General features: G+C 36.8%; 2 protein-coding genes across 5 annotated transcripts in view; one reads left to right on the top strand and one right to left on the bottom strand.

The window, feature by feature from the left end:
- The window catches only part of LOC142611817 (lysine-specific demethylase JMJ17), a 38,628-nt gene extending 30,868 nt beyond the window's left edge, over nt 1–7,760 (bottom strand). For both annotated transcript variants that reach the window (XM_075783960.1, XM_075783961.1), the window contains exons 1-8: nt 7,598–7,760; nt 6,075–7,452; nt 3,646–3,703; nt 3,049–3,171; nt 2,362–2,419; nt 2,106–2,242; nt 1,704–1,865; nt 1,520–1,606 (exon numbers count right to left, since the gene is read on the bottom strand). In XM_075783960.1, coding sequence (XP_075640075.1) covers nt 1,520–1,606; nt 1,704–1,865; nt 2,106–2,242; nt 2,362–2,419; nt 3,049–3,171; nt 3,646–3,703; nt 6,075–7,408 — 1,959 coding nt within the window. In that variant the 5' untranslated portion in view covers nt 7,409–7,452; nt 7,598–7,760. The remainder of the gene's footprint in view (nt 1–1,519; nt 1,607–1,703; nt 1,866–2,105; nt 2,243–2,361; nt 2,420–3,048; nt 3,172–3,645; nt 3,704–6,074; nt 7,453–7,597) is intronic.
- Nucleotides 7,761–11,616: 3,856 nt separating this feature from the next.
- LOC142612832 (serine/threonine-protein phosphatase 7 long form homolog) lies at nt 11,617–20,575 on the top strand. 3 transcript variants are annotated; one of them, XM_075784996.1, is made up of 12 exons: nt 11,617–12,164; nt 14,332–14,443; nt 14,547–15,310; nt 15,482–15,572; nt 15,681–16,073; nt 16,239–17,017; nt 17,130–17,191; nt 17,464–17,799; nt 18,298–18,478; nt 18,963–19,172; nt 19,417–19,624; nt 20,026–20,575. In XM_075784996.1, exons 2-7 carry the CDS (start codon nt 14,333–14,335, stop codon nt 17,134–17,136), a joined length of 2,145 nt encoding a protein of 714 aa, XP_075641111.1. In that variant the 5' UTR covers nt 11,617–12,164; nt 14,332; the 3' UTR covers nt 17,137–17,191; nt 17,464–17,799; nt 18,298–18,478; nt 18,963–19,172; nt 19,417–19,624; nt 20,026–20,575. The 3 variants fall into 3 exon arrangements, with proteins under 3 accessions (XP_075641111.1, XP_075641112.1, XP_075641113.1); XM_075784997.1 differs by having other exon boundaries at nt 17,130–17,265; XM_075784998.1 differs by lacking the exon at nt 18,298–18,478.
- The last annotated feature ends 400 nt before the right edge of the window (nt 20,576–20,975 follow it).

Here is a 20,975-nt window from a genome sequence, read left to right as displayed (position 1 = left end):
AACACTTAAAAGCCCCTTCTTTCTTTTTTGTGCCTCTCTGACCAACCACATGATAGCCCCCTCTTCCTTTTTTCTTTTCTTTTCTCTTTTTTTTTTTCTTTTTTAATGGGAACGTGAGAGCCACCTCTCTTTTTTTTTTTACTTATTATTATTATTATTATTATTATTATTATTATTATTATTATATAAAAAAGCATGCTTAGCAATATATAAAATATATAAATAAAAATATTTTTAATAATTTTTTAATCGCCACACCCCGCTGCACCCGCACCCTATTTTTTCAAAAATTGCCGAGTCCCGCACCCGCACCCGCACCTGAATATGAAAACGCACCCGTGCTTCATAGGTTAGTGCGTACTACCATCTTCTAGTTGGCCATAGTAAGCAGTTTTTCCCTTGGAAAACCATTTGGATGCAGAAGATTTCTTCTAAAATGGCTTTCTTTGCATGGACTGCTGCTTGGGGAAATGTCTGACAATTGACAATTTAAGGAAAAGAAAGGTATGCATTTTGGATTTGTCTTATATGTGCAAGTGTAATAGTGAAACTGTTGACCATCTATTCCTTCATTGTCCAGTTGCTCTGGAGCTATGGGATATGATTTTTGGTTTATTTGGAGTTTGTTGGGCTATGCCAATGTTTATTGTTGAGAATCTTGCTTGCTAGCAAGCTCAATTTGGTCGCTATCGTAATGGAGATATATAGGTGGTTGTTCCTCGTTGTTTGATGTGGTGTATTTTGAAGGAAAAAAATAGTAGGTGTTTTGAAAACAATGAGCGTTCTATGCCTAATCTCAAGCTTCTATTTTTCAGAACCTTATTGGACTAGTTCTCAGTGTGAAGAAACCAAACTTTTTGTTCAATTTTGGATTTATTGGATTTACTTGATTTATGTAATTTTTGTATTTGATATGTTACACCCTTGTATACTCCCTGTGTAGTCAGGTGTCTCACTTTTTTTTATATCAATAAATCTTTATTACTTATCAAAAAAAAAAAAATACATTTTGTACCCATACCCATGTTGGACACAGGAACTTTGGCAATTTTACTATCTATGGAACCTAGCCATCTTCATTAATTCATTAAGTCCATGGAAATAATTAGAAAACCAACTACAAACCCACTCCCCCCCCCCCCCCCCCAAAAAAAAAAAAAAAAGCCACAGCGTATAGGGAGTGTACAGTGTTTCTTTGTTAGATTAAATAAAGTCACAGGAATTTTTAGTAGATGTAACACTTATAAAGGACAAACAAGAATTTAGTTTTTTTTTTTAATTTGGTAAATTACATATGCACCCAATGGGTCTTAAACTCACAACCTCAACCTCTATCTAGAACTTATAAAGGGATGAGGTTCCAGTTGAGCTAGTATTCATTGGCAACAAAGTACACAGGTTCCAAAAACTAAGGCTTAAACTTTCAATTGAGACAACAGTGCATCTATAGTTATAAAGTCATCTAAAATTACAATTGGCATCTGAAGTTATAAAATTAGAAATTATGAACTTCACATACCTGCAGACATACAAAGGCAGATGGCCTACAACGGCAAGCAACTGCAGAGAGATAAAGATACTGCTTGCAAATAATGCATGTTGGATCCTACAAAGTCCGCCAGGAGATGTTCATCACCATCAATATTATCTTGAAATAACTAATTTCATAAAATGAAAACCAATAAGCGTGTAGATGGTAATACCTCCTCAGTACCCACATATTCAGGACATTTCCGAGGGGACATGGGAGATGATTTTATAATGCCATTTTTCCAAAGTCGCTCTCTACAACTTTTCTCATTAGTATATATTCTAAGCAATTCTTCCTTCAGATAAGATGATACTCGCCTATTGCAGTCACTCTGCTAAAAGCAAAAGAAAAATCAAGCAGAAGAGATAGACAAGTCAATGGAGTAACTCCCAAGATTTAAATCAACAAGCAAAGAGTAATAGCAGTATTAAGTAACAAAAGGTTAACAGTCTTATAACGGTAAAAAAAATGACAATGGATATATTGAAACTTCAGAGGCCAATGTTGAACAGTGCAGGAGCAAGTTTTCTGACATTTTAAATAAAAAGATAAGTTACAGGTCAAAACTGATAACCTTGGCTGCAACACAAAGAAGCTCCTCATGAGACAACACAGCAGCTTTGTGATACTCCCGATACCGATCTGCTCCAAATCCACCATGAGGCAGCCAGTCAGCAGGAGCAAAATTGACGGCCTCGGCACAATTTAAACCTGAAAGAAACAAGAAGCCGAATTGTTGTGTGCCACTTATGGTTCATTACAAATTTACACAGCACTAAAATCTTCAACTGATCACCACTGGCTAGTAAACCTAAAGTGGCATGGCCTACCAAGATTGAAACCTCCATGATATGATCTTGGGAAGGTGATGACAAAATTACCAGGCTCCTGGCAGATAGCAAGCATAAAGAGAATATCAATAGCCATGAAAAGCAAAGTATCATCAAAAGAATATCAGCGAGATGTTATTAAAACAGTAAATGTAGATACGATGGTTTAGACATGCAACCTACGCCCACATGTCCAATTGTACCCATGCCCATTTCTGTACAATTTAATCCTATTAGAATAATGGTTAAATGACTATAATCACCAATTCCTATCAGCTTAATCTTTTGGGGAAAAATAATAGTTTATCATGGTATCTGAATAGGTGGTCACAATACCAATTCCACATGTTGGAACCCAATTATTGAGAGAAACTCTGAAGCACACAAATAAGAGGGAATGTTAAAAAAGGGTTAAATGATTATGTTGACCATTTTCTTTAAATTAAGTTTTTGAGACAAGTGGTAGTTTATCAAATACAAACAGAACAAGGACCCTAAATTCCTAAAGTCTTTTTTTCTTCTAAGTTCAAAAACTAATCCTGCTTCATCCTTTCTCCCAAAAGTAGAAACTCAAGTATAACACTTATATTTCATCAAACCACTCAACTAATTTACCTGTTCATTAACAACAAAAACAGGATGAAAGGAGAAAAGGGAGGAGAATGAGAGAGAACTTTCAGGTCAAACCTGTAGAATGCTATAGACAGGAACTCCATTTTCTTGCAAGACAGATGGATTCAACATGGTGACAAGCTGGAAGAGCAGATCTGGTTGTGCATCAAAAAGATCGGGAAGAGTCTTCCGCATGACCTACAGGAAAGTGAAAATGTGATGGTGACAAGCCTTTTCTTTTGATAACAAGAAACTAATTTATCAACACACATTGTTTATCAGAATTGACCAGCACAATTGAGAAATTGCTAGATTATCATTAAAATGAAAGTTAACATACTTCCACAGGCACTGCAGCATGTATCCCATAAAAAATGCAAAAAGAAAAGCTTAAAAAAAATTAAAAAGAGTACATAAAGAAAGGATACAACTACAACTACAACTACAACTAGACTTAATTAGTAGAAGCTGATAAATAACAGAATTACTCATTAAAACATGTAAAATTCCAAAAAAAAAATGACAATGAATAGTAGACAAAAAAAGATACCATAACACGAGCTAGAAAGAGCAAAATAGGTTATTTGGGAGAAAAAGGGGGGGGGGGGGGTGGGGGGGAGCCTTGGACCCCTAAAAATGTCAAACACTATTTTAAAGAACTCTGAGTATTACCTCTTCAAAAGCACCGGCTTGATTACCAGGGACACTGTACCAACATTTTGGCTCGCCCCTGAGACAACATAGAAGTGAGCGTCAGAGTCAATTTAAAACAGAGCAAAAGAGGTAAAAATCACTGCAGACCACAAGAACTTAGTATATATATACACACACGCACACACAGAAAAGAATAATCCAATCACTAGCACTTCAATATCTATTCAATGATTCATCTTTCAGGAAAATGTGTTAGGGAATAAAAAAAAGAAGAAGCTCTAAGCCTCTATTACACCAACAGTACCACCATCTTAAGACTGGCTGCCTCTTCCCAACCTTCTTTTGAAACCCAAAGGAGGTAGATTTGAACTATACAATACACCTAAATAGAGCTAATGAGCTCTAACTCAAATGGAACCTCCTCCCTTTAAAGAGAAACGTGATGTCGTGGGTTCAAGATCCACGGATAGATTTGTTACTATCAAAATAAAATTGTAAATAAAAAGTACGTCTTAGTGGAATAAAATGCATCTCTATTCTCTTGGTGTTTGGGGATATCGTCTTATGGTTGAAGGAGGGGGATAGAAACACAATTCTTTCATAGATTGGCTGACTCACCCAAATAAAACAACCATGTGAGAGGTCTGGACAGACGGTACGTATTATGAGGAAGAATTGGCAGTTCATAATTCGGTGGTGCAATTTTATCAAACTATATACAATGAAACAAAAAGATTGGAAACCCAATGTGGATGGGTTAGACTTTCAAGCATAGATGAGATTGATAAATAATTGATTGAGAAAGAATTTGCAAGAGAGGAGGTAATCCAGGTGTTAAGAGAAGATGGAGGGCAACAAATCCTCAGGCCCAAACGTGTTTACTATGACATTTTTTCAACAGTGTTGAAGGGTGGTCAAAGTGGATGTAATGACATTCTTTGCAAACTTTCATAGGCACTATGAGTTTGACAAATCCCTAAATGCTTCTTTTCTAGTATTAATCCCCAGAAAGAAAAGTGCCACTAATGTTAGGGATTTTAGGCCATCAGCCTTGTGTGTAGTGTATATAAGTCACTGGCAAAGGTGTTGGCCAACAGAATCTGAAATTGCAAACCATGTTGGATAAGCTCAAAGGAAATTAAAATCCATTGCGATGTTGCATATGTTTGTGGTGTAGTTTTTAAGATGTTGGGGACTCATTGAGTGTTGCCACTGGTGGTAGCAGATCTTTTGTTTGGGGGAGAAATTGGTTTGGGAAGCGCTCTTCGGATGTTTGGAATCTCACTTCATTACGTTTGATGTGGATAGTGTGGAAGGAATGTAATAGCCACACTTTTGAGGATACTGAGAAATATCTTGAGCAACAGAAATCCTTGTAGCTTTGAACCTTGTTTGATTGGTCCCACACATGGGGTTTTACTCATTGTACTCCTATTGTTGAGTTTCAAGACTCATTTCGATTTTCTGTATGATTCTTTGTAATTTTTTAAGATACTTAGTGTTCATCACCATGAGCATGAAGTAATCTTCTCTAATAATAAATATTATTACTTATCCAAAAAAAAAAAAAATCATCTATACAGCCAAACTAAGTTCAAATTGAACTGTGAGTTTTTTTCTTCTCTTTTTTTTTTGGAAGCCTCAATCCCAATTAATTGGGATCGACTACATATTCTTTAAGATAAAAGAACATGTAGAAAAAAAAAAAAAAAAAAAAAACCTGGAAGTTAAAAGAAACAGGCTCTAATTCTAATCAAACTTCAGTCTTTAATATGATTATTCTGTTTTAATTTGGAGGACCCTTTTTTGGATAAAATTTAATTTGGAGGGCTCTTCTATGATGCAATTGTAAAATACTTCAAGTCTTGGGCAGCCACTTTATACAAAATTGCTACCTATCAAAAAAAAAAAACTTTATACGAAATTGCTGATAGTTAAAATCAAATCCAAACCACCCCTCCCAGTAAACACCCCCTCCCCCCCTAGTGTGAGCAACATTGGGCACAGAGTCACAGATCCTTCTCAGTGTTTGATCTGAACTAAGTTGGTTTCTGTTCTGATAAGCCAACTAATCAAAAACTAAAGCATGTAAAAATAGATCTAGCTAATACTATGGATACTGATTTAATCATTTTAGACTTCTGTTCTGATCATCATTTTAGAACTCTAATTTTTGTTAACATTTCATGTTGCTCTATGCAGTAGATTTTTTTTTTTTTTTTACACCTCAAAGCTAGTAACTGCAACTTTTCTTTTTCTTTTTCTTTTTTTCATGAGTAACTTCTAGGAGTTATCCTATCATGCATTCAAGCAGATCCTTTCATTGTCTAAAACAGAAATACTAGTTCTCAAATAGAAAATTCAACAAATAAAGGCAAAGAAAATTAATGAATTTTTGTTGCATAATCATGAAAAATATGGTGAATAAGGCAAAATTAGATACATACCAGTGTAGATAATTCATTGAGTAAAAACAGTGATCTTCAAAATGCCAGCAAAAAGCCGAGAATAGCATCCCAATATACAGCCAGGGCACCATAACACCAGTAATGTTTTGATGAAGAGCTTGAAGCATTGACCCTTTCAACTTAGGCAATTTATTAAGATTCCAAGGACTATCACAGTATTCATCCCAAGCTTTAGCTTCAACTGCTTCTGGTCTCTGGTCATTTGCACGTGGAAAACCACTGCCATATATAGATGTATCCAAGTCACTACCATACATAACTTCAACCTCACCAACCGATCCCTCCACAATTTCCCAGAACTTTTTCTCTATTTGAACCCGTGAAGGGGATCCCGACCCAAACCATCTCTTCTTGGCACGTTCAGCCACACGCCTAAAAGAATCCAATGAGTACCGTTTACCAGGCACAAAACCAAAGCAATCCTTGTCAGAATTCAAGCACTCTAAGCAATACCAATTCCCAGGTGGGACCTGCTTTAAAGGCGGAGAAAGACAATAAATATGCCACCCCTTATTACACCTATCACACAGAAGCATCACTTCCCCATGCAATCCACTTCTGCACTGTTCACATATCTGATCACGCTCTTCCTCCACCTCTACCTTACAAACCTTAACTTTATCCCCACCATTATTCTTTCGCCTCCTTTTCGAGCCCGAAAATTCAGCCTCATGTTCACTCTTCCCCTCCTTATGCAATCCCCTCTTACAACCACTACCTGCCTTTCGATTCAACCGATTATAATATTTCTCATAATCATACAAATGCTCTCGATACAACTGACACAACACATGCTTTGCACACTCTGAAATCTTCCTCACCGACTTCACGAACCGCGAAACCTCCCCCCACTTCTTCTCCTTGGCAACCTTATCATAACCACCATAACGCTTCACGGCGTTAAACAATTTACACAAATCCAACTCCTCCCCCTCGAAAACCACCTTCTTCCTCAACTTCTTCCCACAATGATCATCCAAAAACCTACCGTACTCCAACTCAAAAGTCTCCGAATCACACGCGGCGGGCCGCGCCTGTAACTGGTGAATGGCTTGTGTTTTAGTGGGAAAAGTAAATGAACCCTCATCCAATGCAAATGGGGGCTTCCAATTCTTTGGTGGAACTATCCTACAAATCCCATAAGGCTCAGCCTCTGGCCTGATCTTACATATATACTCCAAAGGGTCTCTAAATTCATCCTCAGTTGGATAATACACAGGCCCAGATGGTATATTCAATGACCCAGATGGCGAAACACTAAGATTTTGCCCTGAAACACCCTTCTCCACAGCCCTAGGTCTACCTTTCCCCATTTTATCATACAACTCCACCACAAATACATACAGAAAAAAACAACCTATACACACACCATTAACACATTCAAATTATACATAAATATAATACAATACAATACAATACACACCTATAGAAAAAAAACAAACAGTATTGAAGTACATATGTAAAACCAAACAGAGCAGTTTCTAGGGTTTTGCAGAGAGTACCTTGTTCCAAGAGCGTGTGAGATAGAGAAGTGTGGCTCTGAGTTTTCTCTCTCTGTGATATTATGAGAAGTAAGTTTCGTGGGGGTTTGGTTGAAAACGAACGTGGAGGGTTAGTAGTGCGGAAATTCTGGGGATTTAGATATTTGGCCTCAATTGTGGATAAATTTACGAAAGTGGGCAATTCACTTTTGGCTTTATTTATAGTTGTCTATTTATCCCAAAAAAAAACCCATTTTAGAAAAAATACAAAACATAAAACAAAAAATGTCTATCCCAAAGATATTTGCTGCCTTTCACACTTTCAACCCTAGGCTCCACAAATCTCTATTGATTTTATAGTATTCGTCACACTATTTTATTTTAGTGTCCAAACTCAAAAGTTACATGTCAATAGATAGTTCAAAATTGAGAAATGATATGTCCACAACATTTTTACAACAAATCTTAAGTGGCAGGTTGTTACTGATTGTTATTGTTGGGGCAAAAAAGTAATCTTAGTATTAAGTTCAAATTTGAACCAATAATAACTAACCACCTATGATTTGTTGTGAAAATATTGTAAAAATGTTGTGGACGTAGCACCTCTCTTCAAAATTTATACTTTAACCTTTGAAAGGAACCAACAATTTAATAATTATTAATAAAATCTAATATGTTAGGTCGAGAATTTTTTTTTTTTTTTTTGAGGGAATAGTTCAAGAAAATTGGGGAGTTGAGGATTGTAAAATTTGAACAAGAGAAATTTTGTAACTTGTCCATCATTTTTTTTTAAATAGAAAATATAGAATTTGTATTAATTGTACAAAAAAAATAAAGATATATTAAATTTTAAGTTATCATTTAGATAATATTTGATTTCACTTCATAAGATGTTTATGTTATTTATTTTTTTACGTATATCCTTACAACATTTTGTCAATTAAGCTAATGAAAACCAACTATAAAATAATATATATATATATATAAATTAAAATTAATTTCTTTTATTTTTAGTGTGACATTTTGATACATCATATGTACTACAAATTAAAATATGAATATTTCATATCATAAAATAATTTTACTTTTTTAAAAAAATTTATTCAATTCAGGTCTTTTCTGCCATAGCACCAAACTTTTAAGGTCAGTTATAAATCTCAACAAACTAGTTAGGGTCAGCCGTCCAATTTCAATAAAAAAATTGCCAAAAAAAAATATTTCTCTCACATTTAAAAAAAATTAAATTAAATTAATATATGAGAAATTTTTTTTTTCAAATTTTTGATTAGTTGATTGTAATTAATTGAATTGGACCAAAAAACCTTAATTGAATAAATTTAAATTTTAGATTATTGAAAGAAAGTCAAATTATAATAATAAATGAAATTCAATCAAATTTAATGAGTATAATTTACATATTAACATAATTTTAATTAACAAAATTATCTATAAAATAAAATAAAAATTCAATCAATCATTCTATTGCTCTTTTTCGGTGCGACTTTTCTATGGGCCATCTCATTCGTCTTTATGGTGTTTGTTATCTCATATGTCTCTTCCTCCCTGACCGTGCGTGTTGGGGCATAGTGATGTGTTAAAATGAAAGGCTGTGATTGTGTGGGTCTTTTACACGTGCAGTGACAGCGGGTGAGGTAAATGCAAGTCGATTGGGGTACACGTGTCGGAGACCCATCAAAGCTCAGATATTCATATAAGAGGATCTCCACGACGGCCAGGATGATTTGTTAAGATCTTGCTTCGCAAGTTATGAACTTTTGTTTGACAGTTTGACTTTAAGTTTCTTCATTTTTGTACATTACTTACAGTTTCAATTTTTCCACTTTTTATTTATTTATTTATTTATTTCTCTTTTTTTGGGGCCATTCATAAAAGTCTCAAATGGGAAGACTCTTTGGTAGTCCGTTATTTCTAAGGGCTCCTCCAACTATGGTATTAATAAGTCCATTTAATGATTCCATGGTTTTGTTTCATTTGGATTCTAGGCCTACCAATTTGTACTAATGGTTTTTTTTTTTTTTAATAAGAATTTCTGCAACTTTATTAAGATAATTTGTACTGATGGTTGATTTCAAAAATAACGATCCATATTAACTTTTATTAACGTTATCAATGAGATTGGAAATGGTGTTTTTTTCAATATGTTTGGTATTAGAACTTAGGCAAAAGTACACAATTAGTCCTTGAAGTTTACTCTATGAGTGTAATTGGTTCCTCAAATTTCAAATGAACACTATTGGTCCTTAAAGTTTAAAAAATGAGCGGTACTAGTCCATCGGCTAACTTCTGTTAAAAATATTACTTACATGAGTAATAGAAAAATAATGTATTATTTGTAATTTTACTATAGGCACTTACTAACTAAGGTGGCAACTTTAAGTGTCCTGTGCCATATCAGCTATTTATTTATAAAGTTGATATGTAATCTTTAATTGGATTTTATTTATTCTTATGCCAAAAAAAAAAAGAGGATAAGATTGGCTTCAGCCCCTCACTCTCTCCTCCCCTATTTTCCCTTTCTTCACTTCACTGTTTTACAGTTTCTAATCAAGTGGCTAGACCACCTCAAAGCCAACAATAATTTATTAGAAACTCTCTTAACAAAAATCCAGATATGAGTTGAAGAGAACACCTTTGAGGATACAAAGTCTTTTACGTAACTCTCTCTCTCTAATCTAAATTGATTGGCCACAAATTCTCTCTTGTTAACGAGAGTAGTCTAATGTCAGGAGCAAGGAACCAACAAATGTTTTGAGTGCAACAAAAATGATAGGCAACAAAGACTTCTACAGTGACTACCATTGGTCATGGCATGAAAGAAAAATGACCAATTTTTTTTCAAATATTTTTGAGGAAAAAAAAAACTTGAATATAATACTTCAAATATTTGACAGAAGTTTGAAAGAAAATAACATTACAATTATTTGACATAAGTTTTGCAATAATCTAACGTTACAATGAAACGTAATATCGAGCAAACCAAAAGGCATATGAATGTACATAATTATGTATATTATTTGAAAAATATATACGTTGAATGTATATAATTGTGTGTGTTATTTGAAAACAGTGTATATTGAATTTAGTAAATTATTTGAAAAATGTGTGCGTTAAATATATACATTCATTGAAAAAATCTGTATTTTAAATATACAAAATTGTGTATATTATTTGAAAATTTGAGTATTCTACGTAATTATGTATATTTTTCGAAAAGTATGTACGTTATATATACATAATCGTGTACATTATTTAAAACTTTGTGTATATTGAATATACAAAATTGGGTACATTATTTAAAAGTGTGTACATTGAATGTACAAAAATATATACATTGTTAAAAAAAAAAAAAAGTATACGTTGAATGTACACGATTATATACATTATTTGAAAAGTGTGTGTGTGTGTGTGTGTTTTTTTTTTTTTTTTTATACAAGATAGAATTTATACTCTAGCCTAATCTAAATGTATATGTGTGTGAAGCTCCCTCCTAGAGACTTGAACTCCAACCCATACTGCCCACACCCCACAAGCATTTATACTTATGGAGTGACCACCACATCAAGAATGCGCAGTAAAAAGTGTGTATGTTAAATAAATAAATTTGTGTACATTATTTGAAATATTATGTACAATAAATCTATATTGTGTACATTCTTTAAGAAATTTAAAATATGTACGTTGGATGATTGGCCAGAAGAACTCAGTTGTTGGGTTCAGATCATCTTATATGCAATTTTTACCAAATATTGGCCCTTTTTATGTATGCCCAAATTTGGATGTCTTGCACCCATATATTGCTCAGCAGGACCTCAGCGTCGTGGGGAAGAAGTATGTATGGACGGAGTTAATAAAAGAACAATATAATCTAAAAGGACAAAATGGGCAAATAGCCCTAGCGGCTGAAGAATATAGTTAGTAGGCACTGTTTCGGAAGTTTATAGAATACTAACATCTCGACTCTTAGAGAGTCGATTTTGAGACTATAAATCGACTGTTAAATACTCGATTTCCATGGCTTGATCACAGCTGATGTGGCGATTTTCCACGTGGCGGCCACCTAGAAATCGAGTTTATAAGAGTCGATTTATATATCGACTCTTAAATACTCGGTTTCCAGGTGACGTGGACGACACGTGGAAGAAGCTACCGCAGTGAGTTGATCCACCTGGAAATCGAGTCTTTGAGACTCGATTTCTAATAGGGGTTTTTCAAATTTAACCCAAGTCTAGCCTCTCGCAGACCTCTCTCTCGCGCCTCTCTCCACTCTCTGTCACTCACCCTCTCACTCTCGTGGCTCTTCACTCTCTGTCACTCACCCTCTCACTCTCCCTCTCGCGCCTCTCTCCACCTTCTCACGCTCGCAGCTCTCCACCGTCTCACGGCTCTCCACCCTCTCACGGCTCTCCACCGTCTCACGGCGCTCCACCGTCTCACGGCTCTCCTCCGTCTCACGGCTCTTCACCGTCTCACGCTCGCGCCTCTCTCACTCGCCCCCTGAGCTGTCACTCACTCAGTCTCCACTCTCAAGCACTCTCTCCACTCTCAAGCACTCTCACTCAGTTCTCAGGTAGATTTCTATTCAATTCTTCACATATTGGTGTATCCTTAAAGCTTATGTGAAAGTTGTAAATTTTTCAATGCAATAATTATATAAGAATTATACTCTGCCTGTGCCTGATGTGATTGATTTTGGAAGTGGAGGACGTGAATAGTGAAATTTTGGGTATTTTGGAGATATTTATGTGAAAGAAACTGTAATTGCATTTTTGGATGATTTTGTACATGCTAAAAGAATGCCATGACTTGCTTGCGATTGAGTCATTCAGTCATACTTCAAGCTTGCTTTTCATGTTGTTATAAACTATTCTAGTCCAACTATAAGAAAATGTAGCACACAATTTTGCCTTTCTAAATAAATGTATAAAGCAAACAATCATAACATTATTAATGTGTGTCTGTGTGCAACTAACAGGACAGAGTAATTAATGTGTGACTTTTACAATTGGCATATAAATACAGCCAGACTTAGGAACAGAATATCTTACAACACCAGACTTCAAAGAAGCTATCTGAGGTCCTTTTGAGGTTCCTCCGTATAGACAAACTGATTCCACACCACAAGATTTCCCAGCATCACACAGAACATCTGAAATCTACAAACAAAAAATAAAGCCAATTATTGGTTACGTTTTTAGAGAACAAAAACCTTCACAAAATCAAATGAAAATATAGAAAAGATATTGCCGGAGAGAAGATAAGAAGATGAAAACCATAACAGAATCAGCACAGTAATAATAGTAGATAGACATAAAAAGTTAAATGCTATTATCACATAATCCATAAGTTTCTCCAATTGCCCTGTTTTATTCAAGCAAATATGTGCTGGCAATAGTTCATGTTTACAGTTATAGAGTTCTTGTTTTTAGTGCATACCATCAGCTCTCTCTCTCTGAAAATACAAGTGCTTTGTTATTCATGTTGGTTTCTTACAACCAATGATGAGAACATTTTCTTCCTCTTCTTTTCCCCCACATTCTTCATTCAGATAAGTAAATGTGCGTTCCTTATTATTCAAATTGCAATTGTTTCTGCTATAATAATAATAATAATAATAATAAATTATTGTATTCAATAATTTTGGATAAATAATAAAACTCATTGACATTCCCAGAGTACCAGGACATATGGCATATTTCCAAGTCCTGTTGCAGCTTCCCTTCCTAATGAACCTCCAAGATCCTAAAATGATAAAAAGTCCTGTTGCAGTTGATGTTGTCTCTCATACATCAAGATATTAGACAGCTTATATATATATATATATATATATATATATATATATATATATATATATATAAAATGGAAAAATAATGGAATGGAACAAGGATATGTTGCATGCTAATACTTATATTTGGGGTCCCTGTCTACACTTCACAATTACAAAGCAGAGATTACAAGTTGATACCAAGATTTTTCTACAGATATAACTTATTGTCATGACCAACCTGAAATAGAACCCAAGAACTAAACCCAAGAACTATAAATGAATGCTCTAGTTTTATAATTTTTATAAGCATTAATGTAAGTTTATAATAAATTGCAAGATCATTCAAACAAATTGAAGAGAGAAACAAATAATAATGGAAACAGCATATGAAGGAAAAACTTTACATGGTGCACTTCATATAGTCCTAAAATTATTAGAAAGCTTTGAACCCCACCTCCCCCAACCCACTATTATTCTCAAGGACTTGGTGGGTTTACCTCAATGAAGGGATCTTTGCATTCTTTATTACTAGAAGAAATAGATTCCAGGAATTCCTTGTAATCTTGTGTCCATCTACGGATTGGTAGCTCTGTTATCCTTAGAGTTGTCTCATTGACTTCCTCTATAGTTCCACAAATAATGTAGCTATTCCCTCCTTCCTTTGCAGCAGTTTTGTCAATAGTTCCTCTAAACCATTTATACCATGGATCCATAGGCTCCATAGCATCACCATTCAACAAGCGCCTAATATTTGCTATTATGTCTCCATAGCTCAATCCCAATACTCACCTATACAAGAACCACTACCAAGAAAGTGAACATAATAGGAACAACTTCCATTTAATTAGGAATGATTGATTCATTGTAAAAATTGAAATAAATGTAACGTGCAGCACCAATTCATATAAATATGTTTTTCTTTTTGTTTTCACTGTCTATTACGTGCTAATTGCTTATCATTTTTCTGCAGTATGGCTGCTGCAAATGCTGGACAGATTGACCACGCACAGCCTGGCCCCATTGACCAGTCGGTGTTGACGTTGCAGGCCAACCATCGGTCAGAAGCTATTTGGAATGGGCAGGTAAAGCACAACACTAAATATTTAACGAATGTACACGCATTTTATTCATACAATGTACACACACTTGCTGTCATATATTAATCCATGGTTTTGTTCTGTGCAGGATCCAGGGTCCCTTAAATGCCGTGTCCGCACTGAAGAGTTCTCCGACCGAGAGCCAATGGTGGACGACCGAGTCGTTGACATCATTAAGGCACTTGGTTTGGAGGGACTCCTCAGGACCCCGGGTAGAGAGATTGATCACGGCCTGATAACGGCCTTAGTGGAGCGATGGCGGCAGGAGACTCACACCTTCCACATGCCACATGGTGAGGTCACCATCACATTGCAAGATGTGGAGGTTCTTCTCGGGCTTCCTGTTGACGGCGAGGTCATTACAGGGAGCACGCAGAAAGAATGGGAGAATGTGTGTGACGAATTCCTTGGCTTCCGACCTGCAAATAATCAGAGAAAGGAACTTCATGGCCAGAGGATTCTCATCCAACGGCTTTTGGAAGCTGTTGCCAATCCATTGCCGCCTAATGCCACAGAGGATCAGTTGCATAAGTACGCACGATGCTACATCCTAGCGCTACTAGGGGACACAATCTTCATGGACAAATCCGGCGATAGAGTGCATCTAATGTGGGTGCAGCAGTTGGAAGACCTTCGCAACCCACGAAGGTACAGCTGGGGAAGTGCTTGCCTTGCATGGTTGTACCGAGAGTTATGCAGGGCAAGCGATAAGAAAGCTAATCAGATTGGTGGGTGTTTGCTGTTGGTCCAGTATTGGGCATGGGCCAGGTTCCCATATTTGTGCCCGACAGTCACTAATGGCCCGCCAGTGGATGCTTATGGTCCTCCACTTCGTGGTCCACTGTCCCTGAAGTAAGTTTCTACCTCATACACGTCATGTAACTTCAATTTATTTATTTTAAAAGCTTCTAGGAATTATTTAAGTCTATATTAAACAATTTGAAATAGAGGTTATACACTATAATTTTGTGTCAAATTTCCTAAATTATATCCGTTAATATGCTCCCTTGTTCTGGGTTGTAGGTGGTTGTGGGTCCCAAACAAGAAAAACAGGCCCGCCCACATCTTTCTGGACAGGTACCGCGAGCAAATAGCTTCAATGTTGCCAGACCAGGTATGAAAATGCCTTATTTAATATGTTTAGGAACAAGATATAGTTTTGGTGAACTTTGACATATAAACATTGTTGCCTAATGTGTTGCTTGTTTTTTGGCTGTCGTAGGTGGTGTGGCAGCCGTATGAAGCTGAATTCGAGGACCTTCCGCCGTGGTGCGTTGCAGGGAGGGCCGTGTGGACGGCAACGGTGCCACTTGTATGTTTCCACCTAGTAGAGAAACATACACCGGATCGTGTCGTTCGTCAATTCGGGATGATCCAAGAAATTCCCCGTAATGTTGACACCGATACAGCGCTTCATGCCATTGATTTGAGGGGGAAGGTTGGTGTTGACTGGATGCGGAAACATGCTGTGCATATTACAGAGTGGGGTAATCGCCTTCAACAGCGTTGTGAGGCAGTGCTTGGTGATATGCCTCCACAACACGAGTACTTCGGTTGGTACAAAAGGGTAACTCGGAGGTTCATCAATGTCCTCGGTGCTAGATTGATTATAATGGTATAGTTTTCTATCTGTTGAATTTTTAATTAGCATTTTGTCTACTCTATAACTTGCAATTATTACTAGCAGAACCAATTCAAAACCAATGTTTATTTTATTATCGATTGAATTACTAATATACCTGGTATTGCATTACTAATATACCTGGCTTTTTCATGTCAGATTGAAGGATATGCCCGTTTGTTGAGGCGTCACCCAGTGGGCACCGAGGACCACAAGGACATTACTGATGTGCTAAATGCAGTGCAGGAGATTGGCCGTGTACAAGCTCCTATCCCTGAGGCCCCGAATGAGGAGGTAGCTACTCCTGCGGCAGCGCCTACTCAAAGCCCAAGCACGAGCAGACCTCTCGTCGGACGTGGGTCTCGTTCGTCTGTTGCTACCCCGAGAGTTGTCCCTACCCCCGATCCCCACCCATCCACCCCAAATCCATCCCCTAGCCCCACCATCCCCTCACCCATCCCACATCCATCCCCTAGCCCCACCATCCCCTCACCCATCCCACATCCATCCCCTAGCCCCACCATCCCCTCACCCATCCCACATCCATCCTCTAGCCCCACCACCATCCCTTCACCCACTCCACATCCATGTCCTGGGTCTGACATCCGTCCACCCACCCCACGGTCATTTCCTGAGCTGTCACCCATTCCTTCCTTCGACTTGGGTCTTGATCTAACCCCTCCTGACATGCAACCGCAGCCACCCTCCCACAGTACATCCACTAGCCCTTCTTCGGGCATTGACCCATCCCATGTTCACGTTGAGCAGCCTGTTGGGTTACCTGCAGAGGCAGGAGGTCGGCCGAAACGCATAGCAAAGGCACCTCCTTGTGGGACAGGAGGGCACAAACATGGACACAATGCTGGGCCTGAGGCATCTGACGAAGGACATGCAAGACCTCCTCCTCATTATACGCGACGGCGTAAGGTTCAAAAAAGGTAATTATACACTGAACTGAGACACAGATTTCTATGTTATATAGTCACATACTTCATATATTTGTCTTATGTTTCTTAGTAGTTGTGTTTCTGTGTTGTGTGTGTATGGCAGGGAATGACGTGTGGAGGATGTGCAGCTAGTGTGAAAAGAATTCTAGAAAGTACAATTGATTTGTAAGCAACGTTGACACATGTATCACTTTTCCACAATTACTGTGGTTTTCTTTGACAAGCTCTTTTCCCTTGAGGCAAGATTCAAATGGATAGTTCTTGCTGCCTTCATTCAAGTTCTTTCACATTCATCATCCAATATAGTTCATGCTTCTTACATCATTCAAGTTAATCGTTTTGTTGCCAGTGACATGTTAACCGATAGAACATGTGTCTTTTCAATTTTGACTTGTTAAAAGATCTAGTGTAATTTATGTTTTCTTTATATTGATTAGTGTTTAAGGATGGAGGCAAAGAAGGAAAGAAAAAAGACCCAACTTCTTCATCTGTCAAGTGTTTTTTCATTCGTATGGAGTCAATTGAAAAGGTTTATGAAGCAAGTTGAGTCGAGGGAGTGCACCAGTTCCCAAGGGGAAGAAGAAGGGAGCATTATTTGTTGTTGACTGTACAAAGCCAGTGGAGGACAAGATCATGGACATTGCATCCCTGGAGAAGTTTCTCCAGGAGAGGATCAAGGTTGGAGGCAAGGCTGGTGCTCTTGGTGACACTGTCACTGTAACCCGGGAGAAGAGCAAGATCACTGTTACTTCTGACAGTAACTTCTCTAAGAGGTAATTTTGATTTGTTTCCATATCTGATGTATGTGTAAATATATATTTTCCACTTATGAATATCTTTATTGATGTGTTTGAGGCTAATGCTCTAATGTTATTTGGCATCTGATTATTGGACACCTATTTGAGCTGGTATGAAATTCATGGACTGATGATTCTGAGTTACTTAGTGGGTTGTTTATGTATAATTTAGATTGGCATTTGCATAAATTTGTATGAAGCTCAAGCTAAATGTGATCTTTTATAATGATGAGTGTTTGGGTGTTTCTTAGGCAAATTGGTACTTTTTACATACAGTTTCATTTGGATTTAAATTGTGAAGAGTTCTGATTTGTGTGTATCAGACTATAAGTCCATAATAGAAGAAGGAAATAACTAAATTTAGCTCCTCCCTAAGTGTTCTGGGTTAAGGCTTTCGGTCAGTTTCCTTTAATTATATTTTTGAGCTCAAGTGCAGTGCAATAAGCCTTAGAACATGCTTATTTTATCTTGAAGCTTGTGAGTCTGGAAGCATCTTGAATTTCTTCCAGAAGGTTTGAATATGTATGCAACAACATCATCAAATGCAGAAGAGAGCAGTTGGGGAACTTATTGTCCTGGAGAGGATCCTAGTCCTCTCGGATATCCATGAAACTTGTTTGGGTGACTTGTATAGTGTTGCTTGGATGGAAGACAGGTATGCAAAATTTTTCTGTATTTTTATGCATGTTATATGAGAAATAACAAGAATAGTTTGCAAATATCAGGTTCACTTTAGTTATACTAAGATTAGCCTCAACCGTATAGAAGAACTATCTCCAAAATGGTTCCAATTTACTTGGTTGAGTAGACTCTGCACCTCCACTGTCCTCCAAAAAATGAAAAATAAGTCATATAAACATAGAAAAATTGAAAGGTAAGTGCATGTTAGCTGAAATCTATCACATCATGAATCTCTTTTCTCTACACCTATTTTGGGTGCTTCTCTACTTAAAATATTTTTGTTTGATTGGGCAATGTGGGCCAAGTTTCCTTCATGTCAACAATGGGACATGTACAAGGAGTCAAGAACAAACTATGTGTGTTTTTGGGATCTGCTGTGTTAGAAGGGTCCAGATGTTGCCCGTGCAATTATTACTTTCTGATAGCATCTAATGATATCATTATGCTGGCATTCACAGGTCATAGATGGACTGCAAATGAAAATTCTGCCTATGGTTCTCATGTCATGCAATACGGTGATATAGATCTTAGCATGGACAATCTCGTCTGGTATCTGGGTACAAATCCTGCAAAATGAAAACTCCACTTTTGTGGATGAAAACTCCTTGAGGCCACCTACAAAAGCTATCAACCAGCGAGATGCTGATCTCGTCCATTTTTGGGATAAGGTTTGTTCTCCCAACTGTTTTTATTTATCTTTTACTGTCCTTAATTCCAAATAATACAAGGACCTGTTGATTATAAGGAAAATGGGCCATCAATGTTACTTTTCTTTCTTGCTGTGAAATTGTAGTTGTAAATGTAAGGGGCTCTCCATTATATGTTGGCAACACCTAATACATTTTCTTTGGAAGCTCTCATCCTTTAATTTATGCCTCTCATTCAAGCTTTTCTTTCTAAATCTTTTTTCAGTTCCGCAAGGCTCCTGAAGGCTCTCCTAGTTGGTATTGAAGCTCAGAAGCAGTTTGTTGAAGCAATGTCACATAGAATGCATATAGATAACAGCGTTAAACTTATTGGGAAGCTCCTATTTGGAATTGAGAAAGGTCCAGAGGTACTCAACACTGTTCGACCTGCTGGGTAACCACTTGTTGAAGACTGGGACTGCCTTAAGACACTGGTATATTACCAATCCTCTGCCTTATTTGTTGGTACTTTTTGGGTCAAATTAATGAAAAAAATCATGCTCTTTGAAAAATATGGTTGTAAATACACGTCAAAATCTTTAATACCCTCTAATAACATACATCAAAGGTACGAACACATCACAAACACAGTAAAATATAACATGCACAATTTGAAGGGTTATTATACCATGGAGATAACTTTTTGAGACAACACATCCATAACCAACAAATTCTTCTCTCTAATTACATGGTGGGTGGGTACATGTCGTGGGGAGGGGGGGACACTAAAGAATCACACACATTTAGGAAAATTAATTGGCTGCTTGAAAAATAATGGATACCTAGGGGGTACAAAATAATGTCTTGTATTTTCTAATTTTAAATATCAATGCAGGCATAGTTACTTGTTGAAGATGGCAAATGATGTTGCAGAAGGGGCCTCAACTAGCATTATCGCTGTTGGAGTGCAACTTCTGGCTAGCTACACTAAAGCGAATGATCACGACAAGGCAGAATGTCAGAATAAATTAACGAAGGCATGGGGAATCCTTCTAAAATCTGTTTCCTAGATTGGAATTTTTTTACCTGTGTGGCTATCTTCTCAGAGGGATAATCTTTTCTTCAATGTACACAAGACTGGCTTCTATAGATTGCAGCTGCAGGAATTTGGTTCTTCACAATATATTGACTGGCTTTCAGTTAAAAGCTATTTTTGGAAGCTGTTAGTGGAGATAGTTTTCATGACATAATGGACTGTGGATGGTTATTTATTTTATTAACACTTGTAGTGTTGAGACATAGTGTTTTTTTTTTCTTCTTGTTGAATTTTTAAGCCGTTTTCTGTTGTCACATTACTTGTCTATTTTTTCTTTTTTTCTTTTGGCACTTGAACTGTACCAGCCTTGTGATTTTATCATTAATATGAACGCAAATATTTGAATACGTAGAGCATGATTTGTTGAGATGAGTGGCGTTTGAATGCTATTTTTATGTTTAGTACTTGTTTTTTAATGGTTACAATGTACCACCCTCGCACAGGCAATCATTTCAGGAAAGGCTTGTAATTAGAGATCAAGGTTGATACAAGAGTGGGTTTCAAAATTTGGTTTATAATTTTTAAACTAAAACAATGTACTTCCAGGAGTCTCAAATTACCCATTGAAAGTTTAAGATAGATAGGGACAACAAGTTTCATAGTTTTCTTAGTTTCAAATACAGTTCTGAAAAAAAAAAAAGACAAAAAAAATAAATAAAGTGTAACTCGAGTTTTAGACTGTCGATTTGCATCAGTGGAACTCGAGTTCCATACCAGCGAGTACACCAGGCAGAGAGTTCAAAAATATT

Source organism: Castanea sativa, chromosome 10 (genome assembly GCF_040712315.1).
Source record: "Castanea sativa cultivar Marrone di Chiusa Pesio chromosome 10, ASM4071231v1".
In the NCBI taxonomy this organism is placed as follows: Eukaryota; Viridiplantae; Streptophyta; class Magnoliopsida; order Fagales; family Fagaceae; genus Castanea; species Castanea sativa.
Note: the sequence above shows the minus strand (reverse complement) of the source record. Positions and strands in the feature narration are given on the sequence as shown.